The 24,472-nt window shown below is 40.7% G+C and overlaps 1 protein-coding gene across 2 annotated transcripts in view; it reads right to left on the bottom strand.

Moving 5' to 3' along the window:
- The window catches only part of LOC129719236 (protein YIF1B-B), a 34,782-nt gene extending 10,870 nt beyond the window's left edge, over window positions 1-23,912 (bottom strand). Inside the window, exons 1-3 of one of the 2 annotated variants that reach the window (XM_055670739.1) lie at window positions 23,751-23,912; window positions 23,135-23,622; window positions 22,732-22,855 (exon numbers count right to left, since the gene is read on the bottom strand). In XM_055670739.1, the coding sequence (XP_055526714.1) occupies window positions 22,732-22,855; window positions 23,135-23,622; window positions 23,751-23,778 (640 nt within the window). In that variant the 5' untranslated portion in view covers window positions 23,779-23,912. Of the gene's footprint in view, window positions 1-22,731; window positions 22,856-23,134; window positions 23,623-23,677 lie in introns of both variants that reach the window. The other variant, XM_055670740.1, reaches the window with a different exon arrangement.
- Window positions 23,913-24,472: the final 560 nt, after the last annotated feature.

The raw sequence follows: 24,472 nt of genomic DNA, 5'->3' as shown, positions 1-24,472 counted from the left end.
TTGAGCAGCCTCAACAGTGAGGAAATAAAGACATTGAAAACACGAACTGTAAAAGCTGTTTCACAATCAGTAAATTAGACGGCCGCAACAGATTTAAATTGCTAGGATCCACAGCACAGAACGCTTGCTTACGTTGTCAAAAATTATTAACTTTCAATGACTTGTTTATTTGCCTTGAAAAAGGCATTTAGCTGTTTAAAACTAGATTTGCTGATGGTAATTATTATGCTGCCCCAACAGTGGGGGAATAATAGCAGTCTGGCGACACACGCTGAGAAGAACCGCGCTGCTCCTGAGACATGGTGACCAAACCGCTGTTACTACTAACAGGGTTGCCACATTTATATCTGTATTTTTCTTTGAAAATATCTGTATATCTGTATCTCGGGCCAAAAAATCTGTATCGAGCAAACTCAGAAGGTTGGATGGTGAAAATGTTAATTGCAGATCATATTTAAACGAATTCATTCTTCTCTACTTGATTTTTATACAGAATTTATTTTTTAAAGTTTTTGTTAATTTAATATTAGCATCTCCTCCTTGGTATAGAACGTCGCTCTCAGCTTTTAAATTTGAGATCATTAGCTTAGGGGCCATGCAATTTCTGGTTTCAACTATATACTCAAAATAAGCGTTTTCAGCAAGCAGAAGAGTGTGGATTTATTTAAAAAATTCTCACAAATGATCTGTAATGGAAACTTGACCATTCCGCCTAATGGTGGTCAACAGCTCACACTAAGTCGAGTCATTTGTTTCAATAAATCTTCCGGTCAAAAAGTTTTTTTCAAGCGTGCGAAATTCGTTAGACAGCCCTTGTCAGTCAGTTACTGTTACGAACTTGAGGAATTGTCGCATCAAATCGTTTAAATTCTTCATTTTCACGAACGATTTAAGATAACTTAAAGCCATTTTAACAACAGGATCTGTGAAAATGCACCTCTTTGCGATTTGTTTTACGAATCTTGAATAGGAATCCTGACAAATATTTCAAAACGTTCGTTTTCGCACTTCGTTCAAGTCACATTCCACTACCTACTTCTTCATCGATACCTACATAATCCTGATGTTGTTTACTTTACAAAACTTTGAAAATCGTATAATCGAATTCTACCTTTGAAATTTATTTCAGTTCGTCGGTATAACAAAAAAAAAAATCTGTAAAATCTGTATTTTTGGCATTATTCTGTAATTCTGTAATACAGAATTTGTATTGCTTTTTCAGTTCAAAAGTCTGTAAAATACAGAAAAATCTGTATATGTGGCATCCCTGACTACTAAGTGCCATTATCTGCCTCCTGCCCACGTTGTGGATGATCCAGCCAGCTCACCTTTCGACTAACGAATGTAGTAGCTGATTTTACCAGAAACACTGTTTCATAGCCGAAAGTTGCTACGAAATAGGCCACGCCTTTCCGTTCTGTTTACCCGTTCTGTAATTTTCTTTAGACGAATTATTCCACAATTCGCATTTAATTTTGTATCCAGCGAATAAACACCGATAGTGATCTCATGCACGCAACGATTTTAACCCGTATCGTATTACGGCTTGTAATCAAGCAAGCGATTTCGTTTGCTCGCTGTTGCGTGTTGCATCATGTTGCAATTGCAACTAAGCAGCTGGGACTCTGGGAGACGACGAAGTTCTCTCCATGCTGATGGATTATATCGACTTCATATCAGTTCTGCATAGTCGAATTAACTGCCTTTGAAAATGCGTTCAAACAGTGCAGTTTGTTGCTTAGATTGGTTATGCTGATCGCAGCCTCTGTGCTGCCCCAGCAGTGAGGAGAATTAAGTAAATAAATAAAGTAATTTGATTGCTAGAATCCAGCACAGCATGATTGTGTTATTGCCAAAAATTATTAACCTTCAATTACTTGATTATTCGCCTTGAGAAAGGCATTTCGCTGTTCAAACTCTGTAAAAGCAGTTTCCGCATTCAGTAAATAAGACAGCTACCTCGCTGCTGCTGTGTACTGTGATTTGTGTACTGGCGCAACCCGCTACTGCAGGTAACTAGTTATACTATTCTGTCGACCTTTTTAGGGAAAGGCAGCGAGTGACCAATCAGAGGACGTAATTTTCGTTTAAACAAGGCTTGACAATTATCAATAGAACAATAGTTTGCATAATCAATCAACAATTTTCTTCATTTGGGTGGATGCGTGTATAATTTTCCGAACAATTGCTGCGGAAATGAAGGAAATCGGTTGAAAACAAACCGATTTATAAGCATTTAAAAAGGGACATATTTTGTCCCCTTTTCGTTTATAGTTTTCGTATTTACATCCCTATGTGGTAGGCTAAAGAAAAACGTAGTTCTACGTCAAAAGTAAAAAAGTCGCGTAGTTTAAAACGAATCACATATGTGCATATGGGTGTATGTATGTGTGTTAGGGTGGCAGCGAAACTGGTCATGTCAAACAATCTGCGCAAAATTTCAGCCCAATCGGACACTATCCAATGGCGCTCCAAAGCGCCGAAGCTCCGACCCCCAAAAATGGACATTCCCAACAACAAATTTAGGTCAAGATACCTAGTAAACATAAAAATGATTCACCAAACCACAAGTTAATTATTCCAATGCTCAGCAGGCATCCTAAACATAACCCTCCATCAAGAATGCTAACCCTCGAGGGTCAAAACACCGAAACCTTGAGCGCCCTGAGGCACCCCCAAACCATGCCCGACCAAGCCGAAACCCCGCACAGGCCACAGGCCTCTTTAAATTCGATGATGATGATGATCTCTCCAGTTCGGTGGCGAGGTCTGGTGAGGCACCTCTATTGCACCTTTTCATTCTTGTGCATTTTCGCTCTCACCGTTCAGCGCCACCCAGGAGATACTTGGCTCTCGTGCCCCGATGCTTTTCTCTTCTCTCCATCGCCCATCTGCTCGCAATAGCTTGTGATACAGTGAGCGAAATACTATTATGAGAGACAATATTTGCAGACGTTTTCCTGTCGGGAAGATCGTCAGGTAATCGGTGAGTGTTCAGCTGGCTAAGTTTCGATGAGCTCTACCCCCCTAGTTTCCAAAGATGTCCAGTTATAAAAATATATCAATACATATTTGGAATAATTTCTCCTGGGAAAACTTATCTGAAAGCCGTAAGGCGCTACGATATTTGTAGGAACAGTTATTCACCCCAAACTGATTGAATATCTGACGAACGGCTAAACTTTTAACTTTTCTAGCAATACTTCTGCGGCATGCGAAATTATTTCTCGTCCTACTTACGGATAGATTGCAACAGCAGCCAGCAGCTTGCCCAATAAAGCCAATAAAGTGCTGCAGATGGCAACTCTTAACCCTAGAAAGAAAGTCTGCAGCAATTTGACTCCTCGCTTTAAGTGAAATTGCCACCTTTTTTTCAAATATCCGCATTCGTTCACGTTTTTCAAAAAAAACTAAATTTTGGTATTTGATATGTATCGATGTGTTAACACCGTAATGATCACTCATTATTATGTTTCAATAAAAAAAACTAGCATTTTTAGTAATCTAAAAATCATGCATTAATTCAACGCCAGAATTGGACTATCTTTTCAGGAATAATAAGCATCATAATTGCTTATTTGGAGCACTCTCGAGTAATCCACATGGTTTATTCCAGGTATTCGTTCGTTGTTGTTTCGGCCGCTGCTGAACTACATGAATGAGCACAGAATACCTGTTTTTAAGAATCACCGCTCATTTTAAACTTGTTTTTGGCACTTTGGCACGATAAAATTAAAAGCTTTCTCCACATTTCTACATTTTAGCGTTCGCGGTCAGGGTACGTTAATGGAAAGATACTCTGGACTCGAAGTGTTTCGATACACGATTCACACATACACTCTTAAATAGGACGTGTTAGCTTTAATGAAATGCGGCAAATGCATAGCATTTCATAACGAGAGTATTTTTTTGCTGCAAATACTACTCGCTTTACTACTTTTTCCTCGATAATACTGCAGTAAAACGTAGTATACATCTAGTATACCTTTAAAGCTGAAACAAACAGCGTGTCTGAACTGATCCTGCGACCAGGGTTGCCACATTTATATCTGTATTTTTCTTTGAAAATATCTGTATATCTGGGGTGGCATTGCGTATTTCGTTTCGAGCAACTCGAATAAAACTAAATGGTCGCTGAGGGGCGTTATGTTCCATTTTTGTGTTTTTTCCGACTTTGCGGGTTAGATGAGTCGCGGGACTAATGACAATGACAGCTCCTTCTCAGCTTAAAGCATACCTGGCAGTATGTGACCTACTCGAAAATCGCTCGAATCGAGCTGCGCAATACCACCCCTGTATCTCAAGAAAAAAAAAATCTGTATCGAGCAAACTCAGACTTTTGGATGAAAACATTTTTGCTTGCAGAATATATTTTTTTTTTAGGTTTAAATTAGTTTATTTGACACGACACGATACATTTTCTGTTTTACTGAGCCAAGTACAATTCGTATTAATTCTACGTTAGCAGGGAAAAGAGGGAGGCCTTTTCTTTATTCTCGCGGCCGACTACGAGCTAGTGGGGATTTAAGGTGAGAGGAGGGGAGATACAATTTTGACTTAAAACTATTTTGGAACTTCGTTTTTCAACTGGTAGAGCAATTGTATTCTTGTTTGTTGTGGGTTCAAAATATTTGTGTAAGCATAGATGCGGGCTCTCGTTTCCGTGTCTTCAGCATAGCATATTTGTATCCTTAATCTGACAAATAGACAAAGAAAATTTTAAATTTTAATGTCAGCGTTTTTCAGAAAGCAGTATAGCTGTGTCATGTACTGGAGATCACCGATTCCCAGAATGTCTCTAACGGGTACGTTCGGTTGTTTTCCTCGGGCCCGAAGGGAATCTATAAGCTCGGACCTAACACCACAGTATTCGGTACACGACCAAACAACATGCTCGATGTCATGGTAGCCATCGCCACAAACGCAGTGATTACTGTCTACAAGCCCTATACGAAAGAGATGCGTGTTTAACGTGTAGTGATTGGACATAAGTCTGGACATCACGCGAATGAAGTCCCGACCTACATCCAACCCCTTGAACCATGCTTTCGTCGATACCATAGGAAAAATGGAATGTAGCCACCGTCCCAGTTCATCTGAGTTCCATGATGATTGCCAACTGTTGAGTGTTCTCTGACGCAAAATGCTATGAAATTCATCATAAGCAATTTGTCTTTCATAAATATCGCCATCAATAGCACCCACCTTAGCAAAAGAGTCAGCCTTTTCATTACCCGGAATCGAGCAATGAGAAGGGACCCACGCTAAGGTAACCCGGTAATTTTTATCTGTTAAAGCACTTAAAAACCGCCGTATTTTCCCCAGGAAATACGGGGTGTGCTTCACAGGCTTCATCGATCGCAGAGCCTCAATGGCACTGAGACTATCTGTGAAGATGAAGTAGTGGTCTGTGGGTAGGGTTTCGATGATTCCAAGAGAGTACTGAATAGCAGCAAGTTCTGCGACGTACACGGAAGCAGGAGCATCGAGTTTGTAGGAGGCGGTAAAATTTTCGTGGAAAACACCGAAGCCAGTGGACTCATCTAGATTAGATCCGTCAGTGTAAAACCTTTTATCATAACTAACATGTTTAAACTTATTCGAAAAAATCTTAGGGATCTCTTGGGGTCGCAATTGATCCGGGATACCAGAAATGTCTTGTTTCATGGTGGTGTCGAAGAATATAGCATTATTAGAAGTATCTAAAAGTGCGACATTGGAGGAATCGTATGAAGAAGGATTAATATCTTGAGCCATATAGTCAAAATATAAAGTCATAAATCTGGATTGAGATTGAAGGTCGACCAACCTCTCGAAATTTTCAATTACTAATGGGTTCATAACTGTGCATCGAATTAGCAACCGGTAAGAGAGATTTCAAAAACGATGTTTCAACGGAAGAATACCCGCTAACACTTCAAGACTCATCGTATGGGTCGACTGCATGCAACCCAAGGCAATACGCAAACAACGATATTGTATTCTCTCTAATTTTATAATGTGCGTGTTCGCGGCGGAGCGAAAGCAGAAACAGCCGTACTCAAGAACTGACAATATCGTTGTTTGGTAAAGCCTTAGAAGGTCTCCTGGGTGGGCTCCCCACCAGGTTCCGGTAATCGTACGAAGAAAATTAATCCTCTGTTGGCATTTTCGTGTCAGATACCTAATATGACAAGCCCAGCTGCATTTAGAGTCGAACCAGACCCCGAGATATTTAGCGACTAAAACCTGAGAGATCGTTTTACTCAGACAAATTGTCTAAGGTATCTTGCAATGGTCCTTGCAGATCGCTAGCCTCGCTACCAGTAATGGATACAACGCTATCGTCTGCAAGTTGCCTTAGCGTGCATGAATTTGCAAGACATTCATCGATGTCATTGACGTAAAAATTATATAAGAGAGGACTTAAACATGAGCCCTGGGGAAGGCCCATGTAACTAATTCGGGAAGTTGTCGAATTGCCATGTGAGAAATACATATGCTTTTCTGACAACAAATTGAGCAAAAAGTTATTCAGATTTAGTGAAAGTCCCTGCGAATGAAGTTTCGCGCTTAAAACTTCTACAGAGACAGAGTCAAAAGCCCCCTTAATATCCAAGAACGCAGAAGCCATTTGCTCTTTTCGAGCAAATGCGAGTTGAATTTCAGTAGAAAGCAACGCTAGGCAATCGTTCGTCCCTTTGCCCCGGCGAAAGCCAAATTGAGTATCTGAAAGTAAACCGTTTGTTTCGACCCATTTGTCTAACCGTAATAGGATCATTTTCTCCATTAATTTCCGGAGGCAAGAGAGCATCGCAATCGGCCTATATGAATTGTGATCAGAGGCAGGTTTCCCGGGTTTCCGAATAGCAATGACTTTTACCTCCCTCCAGTCATGCGGAACAATATTTAGCTCAAGAAACTTGTTGAACAAGTCCAACAAGCGTCTTTTTGCAGAGTCGGGTAGATTCTTCAACAGGTTGAATTTTATTCTATCTAACCCTGGAGCCTTATTGTTGCACGACAGGAGAGCCATTGAAAATTCCAACATCGAAAATGGAGGCTCTTCCGTAGTTACTATAAACGCGTCGCGAAAGGTTTTCTGTTCCGGTACAGAATCCGGACAGACCTTTTTGGCAAAATCGAGTATCCAGCGATCTGAATACTCCTCACTCTCATTCGAAACGTCACGGTTCCGCATGCGCCTGGCGGTATCCCAAAGAGTGCTCATCGCTGTTTCCCTCGGCAACGCGTTCACGAACCGCCGCCAATACCCGCGTTTTTTCGCCTTTACTAAGCTCTTCATCTGCCTGCCCAGTGCCTCGTACTTTCGTAGTAGGTTGACAGTGCCGTACTCCCGGTAGTCCTTATACGCCGCGGACCTTCGCGCGTACAGCTCAGAGCACTCTTTGTCCCACCATTTGTTGGGAGGGCGTTGTCTAATCGTTACCCCGGGTATCGGTTTCGTCTGAGCTTGCGTCGCGGCGTCGATTATCAAGCCAGCTAAGAACGCGTATTCTTCCTCCGGAGGAAGTTCCTCGTGAGTCTCGATAGATTCCGCTGTAATAGACTCATAACGCCTCCAATCAATATTACGTGTAAGGTCGTAGGAAATATTGATTGGGTTCGGGGGAGTTGAACCATTAGCAATTGATATAACGATTGGAAGATGATCACTACCGTGGGGATCGTTGATTACTTTCCACTGGCAATCTAACGCAAGTGATGTCGAGCAGAGGGATAGGTCAAGCACGCTTTCACGTGCTGGAGGATTAGGTACACGTGTCGCTTCCCCAGTATTCAAAAGTGTCATATTGAAGTCGTCGATCAAGTTACAAATTAAAGAAGATCGGTTGTCGTCGTACAGCGACCCCCATAGCGAACAGTGAGAGTTAAAATCTCCCAAGATCAAAAAAGGTGCGGGAAGCAATTCTGCTATATCAAGGAGTTGCTTCTGTTCAATCCGCGCGGATGGGGGAATATATAACGAAACAAGGCAAAGGTCTTTTCCATTCATATTGGTTTGAATGGCAACAACTTCAATATTCGAGATCGAGGGGAGGTCGATTCTGAAAAAAGAATAGCACTTTTTGATCCCTAAAAGTACCCCTCCACCGTGTGAGTCTCGATCTCGACGAATGATGTTAAAATCGTGGAAATTAAGTTGGTCATTTGAATTGAGAAAAGTTTCACAAAGCGCGAACGCATCACAATTTTATGTGTTTATCAAATGTGAAAATAAATCAAATTTGGGGATGATACTTCTGCAGTTCCACTGTAACACAGTGACAAAATTCCTAACCTCTTTCAACGTATTAGTCATCGAAAGATACGATAGCTGAAATGAGGGGCCAAGTTGCTGTGAGTTGCTTCAAAAAGGTTTTCACTGTTGGGAGAAGGGCAAGAAGAATGTTTTGAAGGGGATCTGGTATGTTGAATGTTTTAAATATCCAGTCCACAATATCAGAGAATTTTATGAGCCCTGTTTCTTTTATGTCTTCTGATCGAGAAATGGGTGCACGAGGGGTTTTTGGTGCCCCAGGAAGCGGTGGGTACTCCTGGTTTGATTTGAAATCAGTGGCGTCTCGTGGATTTGGATATTGACTGTGCACTCAAGGTTGTCCCATACAAACACCTACCCCCTCCCCTCCTCCTTCCCCAGTGGCCATCGCCAGAAATGTACATAATAAAACACATGCATTGCATTTATCTGATTTAGTATTCATATTTTCTGAAAATCTATCATTAGCTGTCATAAAAAGAATCAAATTTATTTATAAAAATATCGTCTTCAAACACCAGATTTATTCTTAGAAACTCTCAATTAAGCATTCATTTGTACAGCAGCGGAATTCTACGATCCGCTCTACGGGCGAATCTATCAATTGTTTCATCACTGAAACCACTCTGATGTTGTAATTTGTGTAGCAAAGAACTTTCAACAGCCATCAGCATAAGCCATTTTAGCCTATTGTCTCCCATCGTTGATCGTAGATATGATTTGAGTCTTCTCAGGATTGAGAAGCTTCTTTCGACTGATGCTGTTGTGGAAGGGAGCGTCAAGACCAATCGGACAAGGCGTGAAATCTCCGAGAAGATGTCTTCAAGGTTTTTTTCCATTAGGATCTGCATGATTTCCGGTACTTTTTCTCCCGAAAATTCCTCTTTTGAGTAGAAAACTTTAAGTTCGTTTCCCAGTTTCACTTTGTCAAAACCAGTGTACCGAGAACAGATAGCATCAACCAAATCCTTAGGGAACTGCTCGCAATATCCGCTAAACTTAGAACAGTCCAGCAAACTCAAATAGCTCCGCTTGTTTAAGTCAGCAAAACGTTGGTCAAATTCAGAAATTATACGTGTGATCACTGCGTTATATTTCTTGAAGTATTGGTCGTATCGATTTCCGTCGTATGTTTCACCAGTAATTTCCAAGCATTCCTGCCAGATCGCTTTGTACTTCTTGTCCGTCTGTAAATTACTAATGTTTTCACGAGTATTTCTCACGCTTTTGCCGCATTCAATGTAGTCAAGTTCCTTCGTTTGAAGAGTTTGATACAAAATATCAGTGAACGAAAATACTGCCGAAAATACTTTCAAATAAAAGATGGTGTCAAATTCGAGCATGAAACTGTGTAACCCCCTTGCTAGGGAACAAGTTTCGCCGTCCCATTTAACGTTTCCGAGATACATTTCGCCCAAACACGTGGTTAGTTCAGAATAGTGAGCTTCTACAATATTAACCATTCTGGATGTATATGCCCACTTCACTTTACAAACGTTTGGAATTTTACGCTGGATGTAGTTTTTCAATTCTGAATCTCTTTTAGGACTTTGAGTAAAGAACGAAGCCAGTGTAGACAGTGTAGTGAGAAACTTTCTTGTATCTTGGTAGTTGCAAGCGTGCAGCAAAACAAGATTTAAAACATGGGCCTTACAATGTATGTAGTCGGCATCACGGTATAATTTTTTGACGATCGCTTGCGTTCCGCCAGCAACACCCGACATAACATGAGCTCCATCGTATGTCTGTGCTACCAATTTTTCAGGGGTCACGCTGAATTTTTCCAACAACGAAACTACTTCTCTGGCAAGGGCTACAGCGGTTTTGTCGTTGCTTACATCACACAAATCCACGAATCTTTCAACGGGCGTACCTACAGACGGGTTTCACAAAGATAACAATGCATTTCAACTCAATCCTTTTCATTACACAAAAAATACTATTAATTTTACTTACCATCTTTCAAACAATATCGAAAAGTCGTAGCCAACTGAGATTTTCTCGCAACATCAGTGGTTTCATCGACCATCACAGAAATAAATTCAGCATTTTGCACTTCCCGGAAGATTTCTTCAATCATAAAAGATCCAATGACTTCTATAAGCTCGTTCTGAATGGAAGCGGATGTTCCCGAAAACACTGAATTGTTGTTGATGAAATCAGCGAAGGCCACGTCTCTGGATGCTATGAATTCACAGAGATCCTTATAGTTGCCTTTATTGACGGAATCGTGTTGTTCGTTATGACCTCGAAAGCTTAGACCATGCGAGCCAAGGAAACATGTTAAATCAATCAATGTTGTCATTCCTTCCCTATTTCTTTTCACTTGAGCGTTATGGTTTTTCCTTGCAATTTCGTGTGCATGATCCAGCGCCTCATCAATCCTCGTTCTTTCAAACGTGCGGTGTGCCATAGCGTTGTTAATATGCTCTTTAGTCGCTGCATGCCCCTTCATGGCCGAGGAAAGATGGTTCAAATCTCCATATCCATCCTTTATCCACACGCATTTATCACTAGGATTTTGAAACAAGAGACACGGCCAGCAAAATAGTTTACCACGTGTCTGTGAGCCGCACAGCCACGTTGCATCATAAGCGTTCACGTTAAATTTTCGTGTAATTGTCTTTCCACCTCTGACAAACGTTGACTTGAGATTTTCTAGCTTTGGTCGAGGAACTTGCATTTTTGTGATCAAGAGCTTTTCTTCAACAGATCGCCTTACGAATGGCTTGACTAGAAGGTCTTCAACAAGATCTAGCTCCATATTTATTTTAACGTACTGCACTTGCCTCTTAAAAAGTACTGAATGAAAATCATTTCATTCTACCACCCAGGCAATACAACATCGCGTGTGTGTTACATATATACAATGCCACCGAGCGTATTTTCAGTAGCCAATACTAACACCGGCCTTAGGCCCTTGTCATGCAGAATGCGGCGAGACGCGAATAGCGTCGAAACAGTTCGGGATTTTCATTGTTAATATTATTCCTCACCGTGAGAAAAGACACTTGTCGCGTATTGCCGCATACTGCATGGCGAGGGCCTCACTCAGGCCTCTGTCATGCCGAGTGCGGCGCGGCGCGAGCTGCGTCTCTTCTCACGGTGAGGAATAATATCAGCAATGAAGACTCACGCGCGTCAGAGCAGATCCCGAACTGTTTTGCCGTAGTTCGCGCCGCGCCGCACTCGGCATGACAGAGGCCTCAGTTTCCCACCTATCCCTTCTCTGATGAAGCAGCATTCAATACTTGCGGAGAGTGTACAACGTTGTCAAATTTCAACGCTCTCCGTGTTTGCTCTCATCTCTTCAAGTTCACTGACGGGAGTGCACGGAATCAACACTAACACATCGGTCTTGAAACCAAAACCACTTGCCACACGCGTAAACGCTCGGTATGTAGATACATAACAATATTGTGTACATTGAAAAGTGCACTGCGCAGAGAGATTTTGGGTCTGTTTTATGTCTCACGTTCTCATCACTCATTGATTTCCAGAGTTAACTTAAGGTAGAGTGGGTAAAGCATGGTCACATGTATTTTTTCATTTTGTGCACTAGAAATGGTACACAGCGAGCAATACTAGTTGATCATTGATACTGTTTGATGGATTTTTTTAGCTTTTGACTTTTGTTTGATATTCTTGAAATCGGCCCCCACCCACAACACCTGGTGTAGTGCACGTAGTGCACAATAGGACGAGACGCCACTGTTTGAAATTAAAACCGGGGGGTACTTGCTTCGGTTTTTCTTCACCGCTTCCTTTTTGTGTTGTCTTATTGGTCATTCCGCTTCTTACGACCTTTACGGTCATTCCGCTTCTTACGACCTTTACGAGAAAGATTAGGAGAGTTGAGCATTCTCCTCTTCCTAGATCCCTCTGGCAAGGCATAGGAACACCCTTCGACGGGATCGTCAGATGTACCCTCATCGGTTGGCAAAAAGGAAAAGATGTTTCCTGTCGAGGGTGGCTCAGCCCTCTTAAGCATTTCTGCAAAAGAGCGCTTTGATCGTTCCTTAAGGGAACGCTTAATTTTTTCCTCGCGCTGTTTGTACGCGGGACATGCCGGAAGGTCATGCCGAGTTCCCTCGCAATAAAGACACTTTTCAGTATCCCCACTGCAAGCGTTCTCAGCATGATTGCCTCCGCACTTGCTACAGCGTGCCTTGTTGCAGCAGTAGGTGGCTGTGTGACCTAACTGCTTACAGTTTTGGCAATGCATGACCCGCGGTACGAACAGGCGTACAGGTAGACGAACCCTGTCCAAGCGGACGTAGTTCGGCAGCGCGGATCCGGCGAATGTTACTCGGAAGGAATCCGAAGGGAGGAATTTCTTCTTCCCTTCTTCGATGAACACTGAATGCAATTGCTTGCAATCCAGTATCTTTACACTTTGCATCAAGGGGTTTTTAAAACAGCCAACTCCATGACGCAAAATGTCATCGACAGTGAGATTCCCCTCGGTAACCACACCGTCGATTTCTACATCCTTGGCAGGGATGTACACGCGATACTCTCTCGTGAAGAGCTCGTAGCCAGCAATTTCGTCTGCTTGCTTCAAGCTACTCACGACAACTCGCAGTTTGTTCGGCCTCACCTTCGTAATCTCGGTTACGGCCGAAAAATGTTTTGCCAGGTCTTTGCCAATTTGAATAATATTCAATGGCTTCTTTATGGGCCGGAAAAAAACAACGTAGGGACCGCCAGCGGCATCTGGGTAAGCTTTTACTCGTACTTCCGGTACTCTTGGTACAGGACTTGGCAAAGGGGAGGGCACAGGGGAAGGTAGGGGTGAGCTGATGGGAGAAATTTCAATTTCTTCCCCGTTTGTTTCCACCTCCAGGAAAAGTTGAACCTGCATGTCGTCCATTTTGCGGGAGCGTTACGCTCTACCGCACACAAACGATAAATATTCGAATATGGGGGGGGGGGGGGGTTCAAGTAGTTGATGTTAAATTTTAAAAACAATTTTTCAATCTACAATGGATCAAATAAAAAAAGACAGTAATACTAATTCTAAGAACAATAGTAATAATAATAATTATAGTAATAATATTAATAATAACAAAAATAATATCAATAATAATATTTATTATAATATTATAACATAGTAATAGAATTGATAATAATAGTAAAAATTCTAAAGGTAATACGTCACCGAACGTCTAAGTCACGACCTCACGGCTGATGGTAGAATTAATCGAGCGTCTCCGCAGAACAAACAATGACGATTCAGCTTCGTGTTGAGACGCAGTGGCCGTGTTCTACACGCGACCTTGTAGATGCCACTTGTAGTTGACTTCCACTCGCTCGATCGTATGATGGTCCGTGCTGCTAGCGGGGTAACAGCGGTGCGGGAGAATTATTCTTGCTGATATATCAGCTGCGTATCGAATCACTGGCGGGGTAGCCTGCCCCTACCAGTGTGCAGATGTTTCTGCCGATATATAACAGGCTATTGTTATCGCGCAGCACAAGAACTAATCGACAAAAAAACACCCGTACGATAACTCGTGTATTGTTATTTTGCGAACTCAAACGGAGATAAACAATTTGCGTCTAATCGAGACGAAAGCAAAACAACGAATGCAGAATATATTTGAACAAATTCATTTTTCTCTACGTGATGTTTATACAGGTTTTGTTTAATTTATTTTTAAAAGTTTTCGTTAATTTAATATTAGTATCTCCTCCTTGGTCTGCAATGTAGCATTCAGCTTTTAAAATTGAAATCATTAGCTTAGAGGCCATGCAATTTCTGGTTTTAACTAAATATTGAAAGTATACAGAAAAGTGTGGATTTATTAAAATACTACAAGGTATACAGCCCTAGGGGATGTATAAAATAGTGACGTAGGACTAAATCTATTTATTTTACACTAGTAGTAGTTGCGAAAATTCTCATAACTCTTATCTAAGCATCTATAGTTCTGAAAAGAACCGATTCCATAATCTTCAGTTAGAAATTCTTGCAACAGAACGCTGATGATCGCACCATCGGTAGCATTGAATATTTTGCTTGACCGCGCATTATAAAGTTTGCTCTCCGCTGTGCCCTCCAGTAACTGTGCCAGCTAAATATTCTGCAGCGTATGATGGTAACTGTTGCTGCGTATGCAAAATAAAGGTAGCATGTTCCTCAGTGCCAGAAAGATGATTCGTATGCAGCCTCGTTTCTCAATGTCGCGTACCTCTAACAGCTATACTCCATTTGCTATTGTGTGACAAACTAGACTGAAGCTGAATTTTCTACACGCAGTCTTTTGTTTCGAGCTCAGCGCCATGAGGGCGTGGCCTCGCAGTTTTGAGAAAGACAAACGGAACAAAACATTTTTTTAAATCGAAATATGTGGAATTTATTCCGTCTCCATGTTATTGTTATCTGTGCTCGGGAAGCAAGCCAATAGCGAGGGAAATGTATGGATAAGCATGACCTTGGAACTTTTCACCTTATTTACCATTAAGCAGTAAAGCAACAATGTTAAACATCATATCAAAAAATTGTTACACATTTTATCTATCCACCGACATATAAATGACTAAGATGCATTAAGTCGTTCGCTTGCTATAATCGTTTGAAATCTGACGCAACATTTGCCAGTTTCATTTTCAATTTCACAAAATGTAATCTAGTATAAAAAACAAAGACGTAGTCCTACGCCAGAAAAATTTCACAAGTGATCACCAGAAAATTTCACAGTGTCTAAGGTATCTTGCAATGGTCCTTGCAGATCGCTAGCCTCGCTACCAGTAATGGATACAACGCTATCGTCTGCAAGTTGCCTTAGCGTGCATGAATTTGCAAGACATTCATCGATGTCATTGACGTAAAAATTATATAAGAGAGGACTTAAACATGAGCCCTGGGGAAGGCCCATGTAACTAATTCGGGAAGTTGTCGAATTGCCATGTGAGAAATACATATGCTTTTCTGACAACAAATTGAGCAAAAAGTTATTCAGATTTAGTGAAAGTCCCTGCGAATGAAGTTTCGCGCTTAAAACTTCTACAGAGATTTCACAAAATGTAATCTAGTATAGAAAACAAAGACGTAGTCCTACGCCAGAAAAATTTCACAAGTGATCACCAGAAAATTTCACAGTGTCTAAGGTATCTTGCAATGGTCCTTGCAGATCGCTAGCCTCGCTACCAGTAATGGATACAACGCTATCGTCTGCAAGTTGCCTTAGCGTGCATGAATTTGCAAGACATTCATCGATGTCATTGACGTAAAAATTATATAAGAGAGGACTTAAACATGAGCCCTGGGGAAGGCCCATGTAACTAATTCGGGAAGTTGTCGAATTGCCATGTGAGAAATACATATGCTTTTCTGACAACAAATTGAGCAAAAAGTTATTCAGATTTAGTGAAAGTCCCTGCGAATGAAGTTTCGCGCTTAAAACTTCTACAGAGATTTCACAAAATGTAATCTAGTATAGAAAACAAAGACGTAGTCCTACGCCAGAAAAATTTCACAAGTGATCACCAGAAAATTTCACAGTGTCTAAGGTATCTTGCAATGGTCCTTGCAGATCGCTAGCCTGGCTACCAGTAATGGATACAACGCTATCGTCTGCAAGTTGCCTTAGCGTGCATGAATTTGCAAGACATTCATCGATGTCATTGACGTAAAAATTATATAAGAGAGGACTTAAACATGAGCCCCGGGGAAGGCCCATGTAACTAATTCGGGAAGTTGTCGAATTGCCATGTGAGAAATACATATGCTTTTCTGACAACAAATTGAGCAAAAAGTTATACAGATTTAGTGAAAGTCCCTGCGAATGAAGTTTCGCGCTTAAAACTTCTACAGAGACAGAGTCAAAAGCCCCCTTAATATCCAAAAACGCAGAAGCCATTTGCTCTTTTCGAGCAAATGCGAGTTGAATTTCAGTAGAAAGCAACGCTAGGCAATCGTTCGTCCCTTTGCCCCGGCGAAAGCCAAATTGAGTATCTGAAAGTAAACCGTTTGTTTCGACCCATTTGTCTAACCGTAATAGGATCATTTTCTCCATTAATTTCCGGAGGCAAGAGAGCATCGCAATCGGCCTATATGAATTGTGATCAGAGGCAGGTTTCCCGGGTTTCCGAATAGCAATGACTTTTACCTCCCTCCAGTCATGCGGAACAATATTTAGCTCAAGAAACTTGTTGAACAAGTCCAACAAGCGTCTTTTTGCAGAGTCGGGTAGATTCTTCAACAGGTTGAATTTTATTCTATCTAACCCTGGAGCCTTATTGTTGCACGACAGGAGAGCCATTGAAAATTCCAACATCGAAAATGGAGGCTCTTCCGTAGTTACTATAAACGCGTCGCGAAAGGTTTTCTGTTCCGGTACAGAATCCGGACAGACCTTTTTGGCAAAATCGAGTATCCAGCGATCTGAATACTCCCCACTCTCATTCGAAACGTCACGGTTCCGCATGCGCCTGGCGGTATCCCAAAGAGTGCTCATCGCTGTTTCCCTCGACAACGCGTTTACGAACCGCCGCCAGTACCCGCGTTTTTTCGCCTTTACTAAGCTCTTCATCTGCCTGCCCAGTGCCTCGTACTTTCGTAGTAGGTTGACAGTGCCGTACTCCCGGTAGTCCTTATACGCCGCGGACCTTCGCGCGTACAGCTCAGAGCACTCTTTGTCCCACCATTTGTTGGGAGGGCGTTGTATAATCGTTACCCCGGGTATCGGTTTCGTCTGAGCTTGCGTCGCGGCGTCGATTATCAAGCCAGCTAAGAACGCGTATTCTTCCTCCGGAGGAAGTTCCTCGTGAGTCTCGATAGATTCCGCTGTAATAGACTCATAACGCCTCCAATCAATATTACGTGTAAGGTCGTAGGAAATATTGATTGGGTTCGGGGGAGTTGAACCATTAGCAATTGATATAACGATTGGAAGATGATCACTACCGTGGGGATCGTTGATTACTTTCCACTGGCAATCTAACGCAAGTGATGTCGAGCAGAGGGATAGGTCAAGCACGCTTTCACGTGCTGGAGGATTAGGTACACGTGTCGCTTCCCCAGTATTCAAAAGTGTCATATTGAAGTCGTCGATCAAGTTACAAATTAAAGAAGATCGGTTGTCGTCGTACAGCGACCCCCATAGCGAACAGTGAGAGTTAAAATCTCCCAAAATCAAAAAAGGTGCGGGAAGCAACTCTGCTATATCAAGGAGTTGCTTCTGTTCAATCCGCGCGGATGGGGGAATATATAACGAAACAAGACAAAGGTCTTTTCCATTCATATTCGTTTGAATGGCAACAACTTCAATATTCGAGATCGAGGGGAGGTCGATTCTGAAAAAAGAATAGCACTTTTTGATCCCTAAAAGTACCCCTCCACCGTGTGAGTCTCGATCTCGACGAATGATGTTAAAATCGTGGAAATTAAGTTGGTCATTTGAATTGAGAAAAGTTTCACAAAGCGCGAACGCATCACAATTGTATGTGTTTATCAAATGTGAAAATAAATCAAATTTGGGGATGATACTTCTGCAGTTCCACTGTAACACAGTGACAAAATTCCTAACCTCTTTCAACGTATTAGTCATCGAAAGATACGATAGCTGAAATGAGGGGCCAAGTTGCTGTGAGTTGCTTCAAAAAGGTTTTCACTGTTGGGAGAAGGGCAAGAAGAATGTTTTGAAGGGGATCTGGTATGTTGAATGTTTTAAATATCCAGTCCACAATATCAGAGAATTTTATGAGCCCTGTTTCTTTTATGTCTTCTGATCGAGAAATGGGTGCACGAGGGGTTTTTGGTGCCCCAGGAAGCGGTGGGTACTCCTGGTTTGATTTGAAATTAAAACCGGGGGGTACTTGCTTCGGTTTTTCTTCACCGCTTCCTTTTTGTGTTGTCTTATTGGTCATTCCGCTAGGGGTTATCTTACGACCTTTACGAGAAAGATTAGGAGAGTTGAGCATTCTCCTCTTCCTAGATCCCTCTGGCAAGGCATAGGAACACCCTTCGACGGGATCGTCAGATGTACCCTCATCGGTTGGCAAAAAGGAAAAGATGTTTCCTGTCGAGGGTGGCTCAGCCCTCTTAAGCATTTCTGCAAAAGAGCGCTTTGATCGTTCCTTAAGGGAACGCTTAATTTTTTCCTCGCGCTGTTTGTACACGGGACATGCCGGAAGGTCATGCCGAGTTCCCTCGCAATAAAGACACTTTTCAGTATCCCCACTGCAAGCGTTCTCAGCATGATTGCCTCCGCACTTGCTACAGCGTGCCTTGTTGCAGCAGTAGGTGGCTGTGTGACCTAACTGCTTACAGTTTTGGCAATGCATGACCCGCGGTACGAACAGGCGTACAGGTAGACGAACCCTGTCCAAGCGGACGTAGTTCGGCAGCGCGGATCCGGCGAATGTTACTCGGAAGGAATCCGAAGGGAGGAATTTCTTCTTCCCTTCTTCGATGGATACTGAATGCAATTGCTTGCAATCCAGTATCTTTACACTTTGCATCAAGGGGTTTTCAAAACAGCCAACTCCATGACGCAAAATGTCATCGACAGTGAGATTCCCCTCGGTAACCACACCGTCGATTTCTACATCCTTGGCAGGGATGTACACGCGATACTCTCTCGTGAAGAGCTCGTAGCCAGCAATTTCGTTTGCTTGCTTCAAGCTACTCACGACAACTCGCAGTTTGTTCGGCCTCACCTTCGTAATCTCGGTTACGGCCGAAAAATGTTTTGCCAGGTCTTTGCCAATTTGAATAATATTCAATGGCTTCTTTATGGGCCGGAAAAAAACAACGTAGGGACCGCCAGCGGCATCTGGGTAAGCTTTTACCCGTACTTCCGGTATTCTTGGTACAGGACTTGGCAAAGGGGAGGGCACAGGGGAAGGTAGGGGTGAGCTGATGGGAGAAATTTCAATTTCTTCCCCGTTTGTTTCCACCTCCAGGAAAAGTTGCACCTGCATGTCGTCCATTTTGCGGGAGCGTTACGCTCTACCGCACACAAACGATAAATATTCGAATATGGGGGGGGGGGGGGTTCAAGTAGTTGATGTTAAATTTTAAAAACAATTTTTCAATCTACAATGGATCAAATAAAAAAAGACAGTAATACTAATTCTAATAACAATAGTAATAATAATAATAATAATAATTATAGTAATAATATTAATAATAACAATAATAATATCAATAATAATATTAATAATAATATTATAACATAGTAATAGTATTGATAATAATAGTAAAAATTCTAAAGGTAATACGTCACCTAACGTCTAAGTCACGACCTCACGGCTGATAGTAGAATTAATCGAGCGTTTCCGCAGAACAAACAATGACGATCCAGCTTCGTGTTGAGACGCAGTGGCCGTGTCCTACACGCGACCTTGTAGATGCCACTTGTAGTTGACTTCCACTCGCTCGATCGTATGATGGTCCGTGCTGCTAGCGGGGTAACAGCGGTGCGGGAGAATTATTCTTGCTGATATATCAGCTGCGTATCGAATCACTGGCGGGGTAGCCTGCCCCTACCAGTGTGCAGATGTTTCTGCCGATATATAACAGGCTATTGTTATCGCGCAGCACAAGAACTAATCGACAAAAAAACACCCGTACGATAACTCGTGTATTGTTATTTTGCGAACTCAAACGGAGATAAACAATTTGCGTCTAATCGAGACGAAAGCAAAACAACGAATGCAGAATATATTTGAACAAATTCATTTTTCTCTACGTGATGTTTATACAGGTTTTGTTTAATTTATTTTTAAAAGTTTTCGTTAATTTAATATTAGTATCTCCTCCTTGGTCTGCAATGTAGCATTCAGCTTTTAAAATTGAGATCATTAGCTTAGAGGCCATGCAATTTCTGGTTTTAACTAAATATTAAAAGTATACAGAAAAGTGTGGATTTATTAAAATACTACAAGGTATACAGCCCTAGGGGATGTATAAAATAGTGACGTAGGACTAAATTTATTTATTTTACACTAGTAGTAGTTGCGAAAATTCTCATAACTCTTATCTAAGCATCTATAGTTCTGAAAAGAACCGATTCCATAATCTTCAGTTAGAAATTCTTGCAACAGAACGCTGATGATCGCACCATCGGTAGCATTGAATATTTTGCTTGACCGCGCATTATAAAGTTTGCTCTCCGCTGTGCCCTCCAGTAACTGTGCCAGCTAAATATTCTGCAGCGTATGATGGTAACTGTTGCTGCGTATGCAAAATAAAGGTAGCATGTTCCTCAGTGCCAGAAAGATGATTCGTATGCAGCCTCGTTTCTCAATGTCGCGTACCTCTAACAGCTATACTCCATTTGCTATTGTGTGACAAACTAGACTGAAGCTGAATTTTCTACACGCAGTCTTTTGTTTCGAGCTCAGCGCCATGAGGGCGTGGCCACGCAGTTTTGAGAAAGACAAACGGAACAAAACATTTTTTTGAATCGAAATATGTGGAATTTATTCCGTCTCCATGTTATTGTTATCTGTGCTCGGGAAGCAAGCCAATAGCGAGGGAAATGTATGGAAAAGCATGACCTTGGAACTTTTCACCTTATTTACCATTAAGCAGTAAAGCAACAATGTTAAACATCATATCAAAAAATTGTTACACATTTTATCTATCCACCGACATATAAATGACTAAGATGCATTAAGTCGTTCGCTTGCTATAATCGTTTGAAATCTGACGCAACATTTGCCAGTTTCATTTTCAATTTCACAAAATGTAATCTAGTTTAGAAAACAAAGACGTAGTCCTACGCCAGAAAAATTTCACAAGTGATCTGTAACGGAAACTTGAAATTACCAGTGGTGTTTAACAACTCAGACCAAGTTAAGTCATTTGTTTTAATGAATCTTCCGGTCAAAAAGGTTTTCCAAGCGTGCGAAATCCGTTAGATAGCCCTTATCAGTCATTTCCTGTTACAAATTTGGGAAATTGTCGCATCAAGTCGTTTAAATTTTCCAAATTCACGAACGATTTAAGATTACTGAAAGTTGCCGTTTTTACAGCAGGATCGGTGGAATCGCATCTATTTGCAATTTGTTTTACGGACTTTGCATAGAAATCCCGAAAAATATTTCGAAACATTTATTTTCGCGCTTCGTTCAAGTCACACTCCATTTCTTCTGGATCGATACCAACATAATCCTAATGTTGTTTTTTTACAAAACTATGAAAGTCGTATAATCGAATTCTACCTTTGAAATTGATTTCAGTTCGTCGGTATAGCAAAAAAAAAAAACTGTATTTTTTTGGCAATATTCTGTAATTCTGTAGTACAGATTCTGTATTCTGTATTTTCAGTTCAAAAATCTGTAAAATAAAGAAATATCTGTATATGTGGCATCCCTGCCTGCAACTGCGACGGACTATCCATAGGCTAAAGTATGATACTAACATTTCAGATGAGAAGGGACATAGATTTTTGTTATTGTCAAGTAGGTAAATTTATGGGATAATAATTCCATAAACGTTGACATGTAGGAAGTTAAAGAGGCTTTTAGACCAGAATCTACGCTCGAATTGAATTTTCAAAAAAGTGTATGGGCGAAAGTCCATGAAAATAGGGCAGGTCAAGTATGTGTGGTATATCCCAGCACTGCTTAAAACTAAACTTAACTTCATCGAATTCTATAAATAAATACTGTACACGAGACTCAAGTAAAATTAACCAGAATTAGTGACAGTTGCTGGGAGACTTTGATTAAGTCTGCTCATACAGGCACTCTAAATAACCCAATGTTTAGATGAAAAAGAAGCCCAAGATAGAATCCCTTCTGTACATTAAACTAAAATAGAACAAAAATAAACCAATTTAGTCGAATTTTTTATACAACTCCATGCAAGTTGCAAAAAGCTAACACGTCACAGCCTATCTACTACTAATGCACTGGTCAGTCCAGAATACCTTGTCATTAACGAATCCTGGTTCGTGGTATTTAGTTGTCAGTAATACTAGATTACCATAATGTTGTTAAACATTAGTAATTTTCATATAAAGTTAATACGCATTAGATTAGCTGATTTGGTATTAGGAAGACTGAATTAGGGCCAATTATAAGCTATCTCTTAATGCTTCGGTTACTTGGGTGCTGCAGCAGTCTTGCAAGGAAAATTCAATGTTGAGCTGTTCATCAGATATTCAATCAGTTTGTGGGGAATAACTTTTTCTACAAACATCGTAGCGCCTTAAGGTCTTTAGAAGAGCTTCTTCTAATAAAATTTCCTATAAATATCATGTATCGATATATTTTTAGAAGTCAACTGAATATCTCTGGAGGTTTTGAGAAAGTGGATTTTTCCATATAAAATCCTATGGAAACTTGAAAAATATAGTCCATAGAACAATCTGAAAAGTTACACAGTTGTTATAAACCCATAAGGAACACAGTAAAGTGCATGGGAGCCAACATTCATTTTTGTCACACCCTACTGCTCGTGAAGCTGCATAATTGCAAATGCACAAAAATTATAAATTCAATAGAAATATTACCTAGCACTAAACCAGCTAAAACGACGTACGTGATATATGCCATTGTCGGTATATATAAATCAGGAGCGTTTATATCATATCGCGGCTGAACCGGGTTGTCGTGATCATATTTTAAGGACCAATTCTGTAAATAAACATATTATATAACTATAGATAATTAATTTCTTGGAACTGCATAAGTAAAATTAAAATTAATATTTGAAAGAAAATAGCACATATTAAATCTTATTACAAACACAAGAACTAGGATAATTTCTTTAAAAATTTAATCAAATCACTAAAATTCTGCAGTGATGTCAAGAAACAAATTGAAAAGGGGGAAGGGGATTATAGGTCGTTTAAAAATCCATGCAATGACACATAAATCTATGTACGTGACATCGCTGCTTAGAGTACAACTTACCATATGAGAAAACGGGAAAAAAATTAATCCGAGTTTATTAATGACGTACTTATTATCAACAGCAAAGTAGTATTTAAGTTTGGTAACTGGAACGTATTTTTCGAATTGCGTGTTCACTAGCTCCTTACCATGATCAGCTAACTTTTGACCATATTGTAATGCCATGTCCTGCACAATTGGTTGTTGAAAAACAACAAATTGGTTAGGGAATCCTGAACTAACGCTAGTCTGCTGATTTGGCAAATTTTGATTCGATTGTATAACTGATTGTTGTGGTGAATGTGCTTGCGATACACTGGGATAGCCTGCGTATTGTTGGAAATCATATACATTGTTTGATATGTACGGATTTGCTCCAGAAGTTGGTGGAATGAAACCAACGTTGCCCATAACAGGTTGTGCTGTTTGTTCAAATGTACTGAATGGTGGCGCACCCATGGCGTTCACGTCACTAACCCTTTTAGGTTTTTTCGGGCCTGTACCTGAGGCTGGGTAAACCAAAAAAATAAATTAGTGTAACTTTTTTTTTTCTTCTGAATTTACTCATTAAAGCACTAAAGTTCTTCCAAAACTTAAACAGATCACTTTTGAGAACACGTTCTGTTGAAAAACTTACGGATGCGACTGTTAGCGTTGTAATTCATTGTTACTCAATTCAACTATTTATATTCTTCTATATAGATGCGGAATAATATTGTCCTTTCACAAAAAAAATAGAATGCTATGCAGGCCTGATCTAAGAGCCAAGTATGATGACAGTTCTACAAGGTATACACGCTCGTGAAAAGTAACACGGCGAATGAATTAGCTTAATTCAATTTCATAAGTTGCATGGAAACGTCAAAAAATGAATACCGCATTTGGTGATTCTGTGTAATTTTTACACTGATTTTAGATTAATCTAGAATAACTTATTTTTGAATTTACCACTATAACTCAATTTTGAGTAGCAAGCATGAAAAAACGACACCATTATTTGACACGAGTGAAAAGGCGGCACCATGATTCAACATTTGTGCGCCATTATTTAGCCTTTGCGGCCGTGTTATCTATTCTTGTGGCTGTTTGAGTGATTCCAAAAAATTAGAAAATCGCTGGGAAGGTGGTCACGGACATTTTAAAAAGCTTCAAGGTACACATATAAACTTTTTTCATTATTCATTCTAAAGAACCAAAAGTTTTCAGGTTGTTCGTGTCATCAGGAAAATTGTGGGAGAGTAAAATATCAAGTGATTATGCATCACAAAAAAAGAGCAAAATATACTTAAAAAATAAATATAATTAGACACCGTTCAGATTTTGTTTGCTTTGTTCTGACTGTTACCGGCACAAACCTCC

Source organism: Wyeomyia smithii, chromosome 1 (genome assembly GCF_029784165.1).
Source record: "Wyeomyia smithii strain HCP4-BCI-WySm-NY-G18 chromosome 1, ASM2978416v1, whole genome shotgun sequence".
Classification (NCBI taxonomy): Eukaryota; Metazoa; Arthropoda; class Insecta; order Diptera; family Culicidae; genus Wyeomyia; species Wyeomyia smithii.
This window is presented reverse-complemented; position numbering and strand designations above follow the sequence as displayed.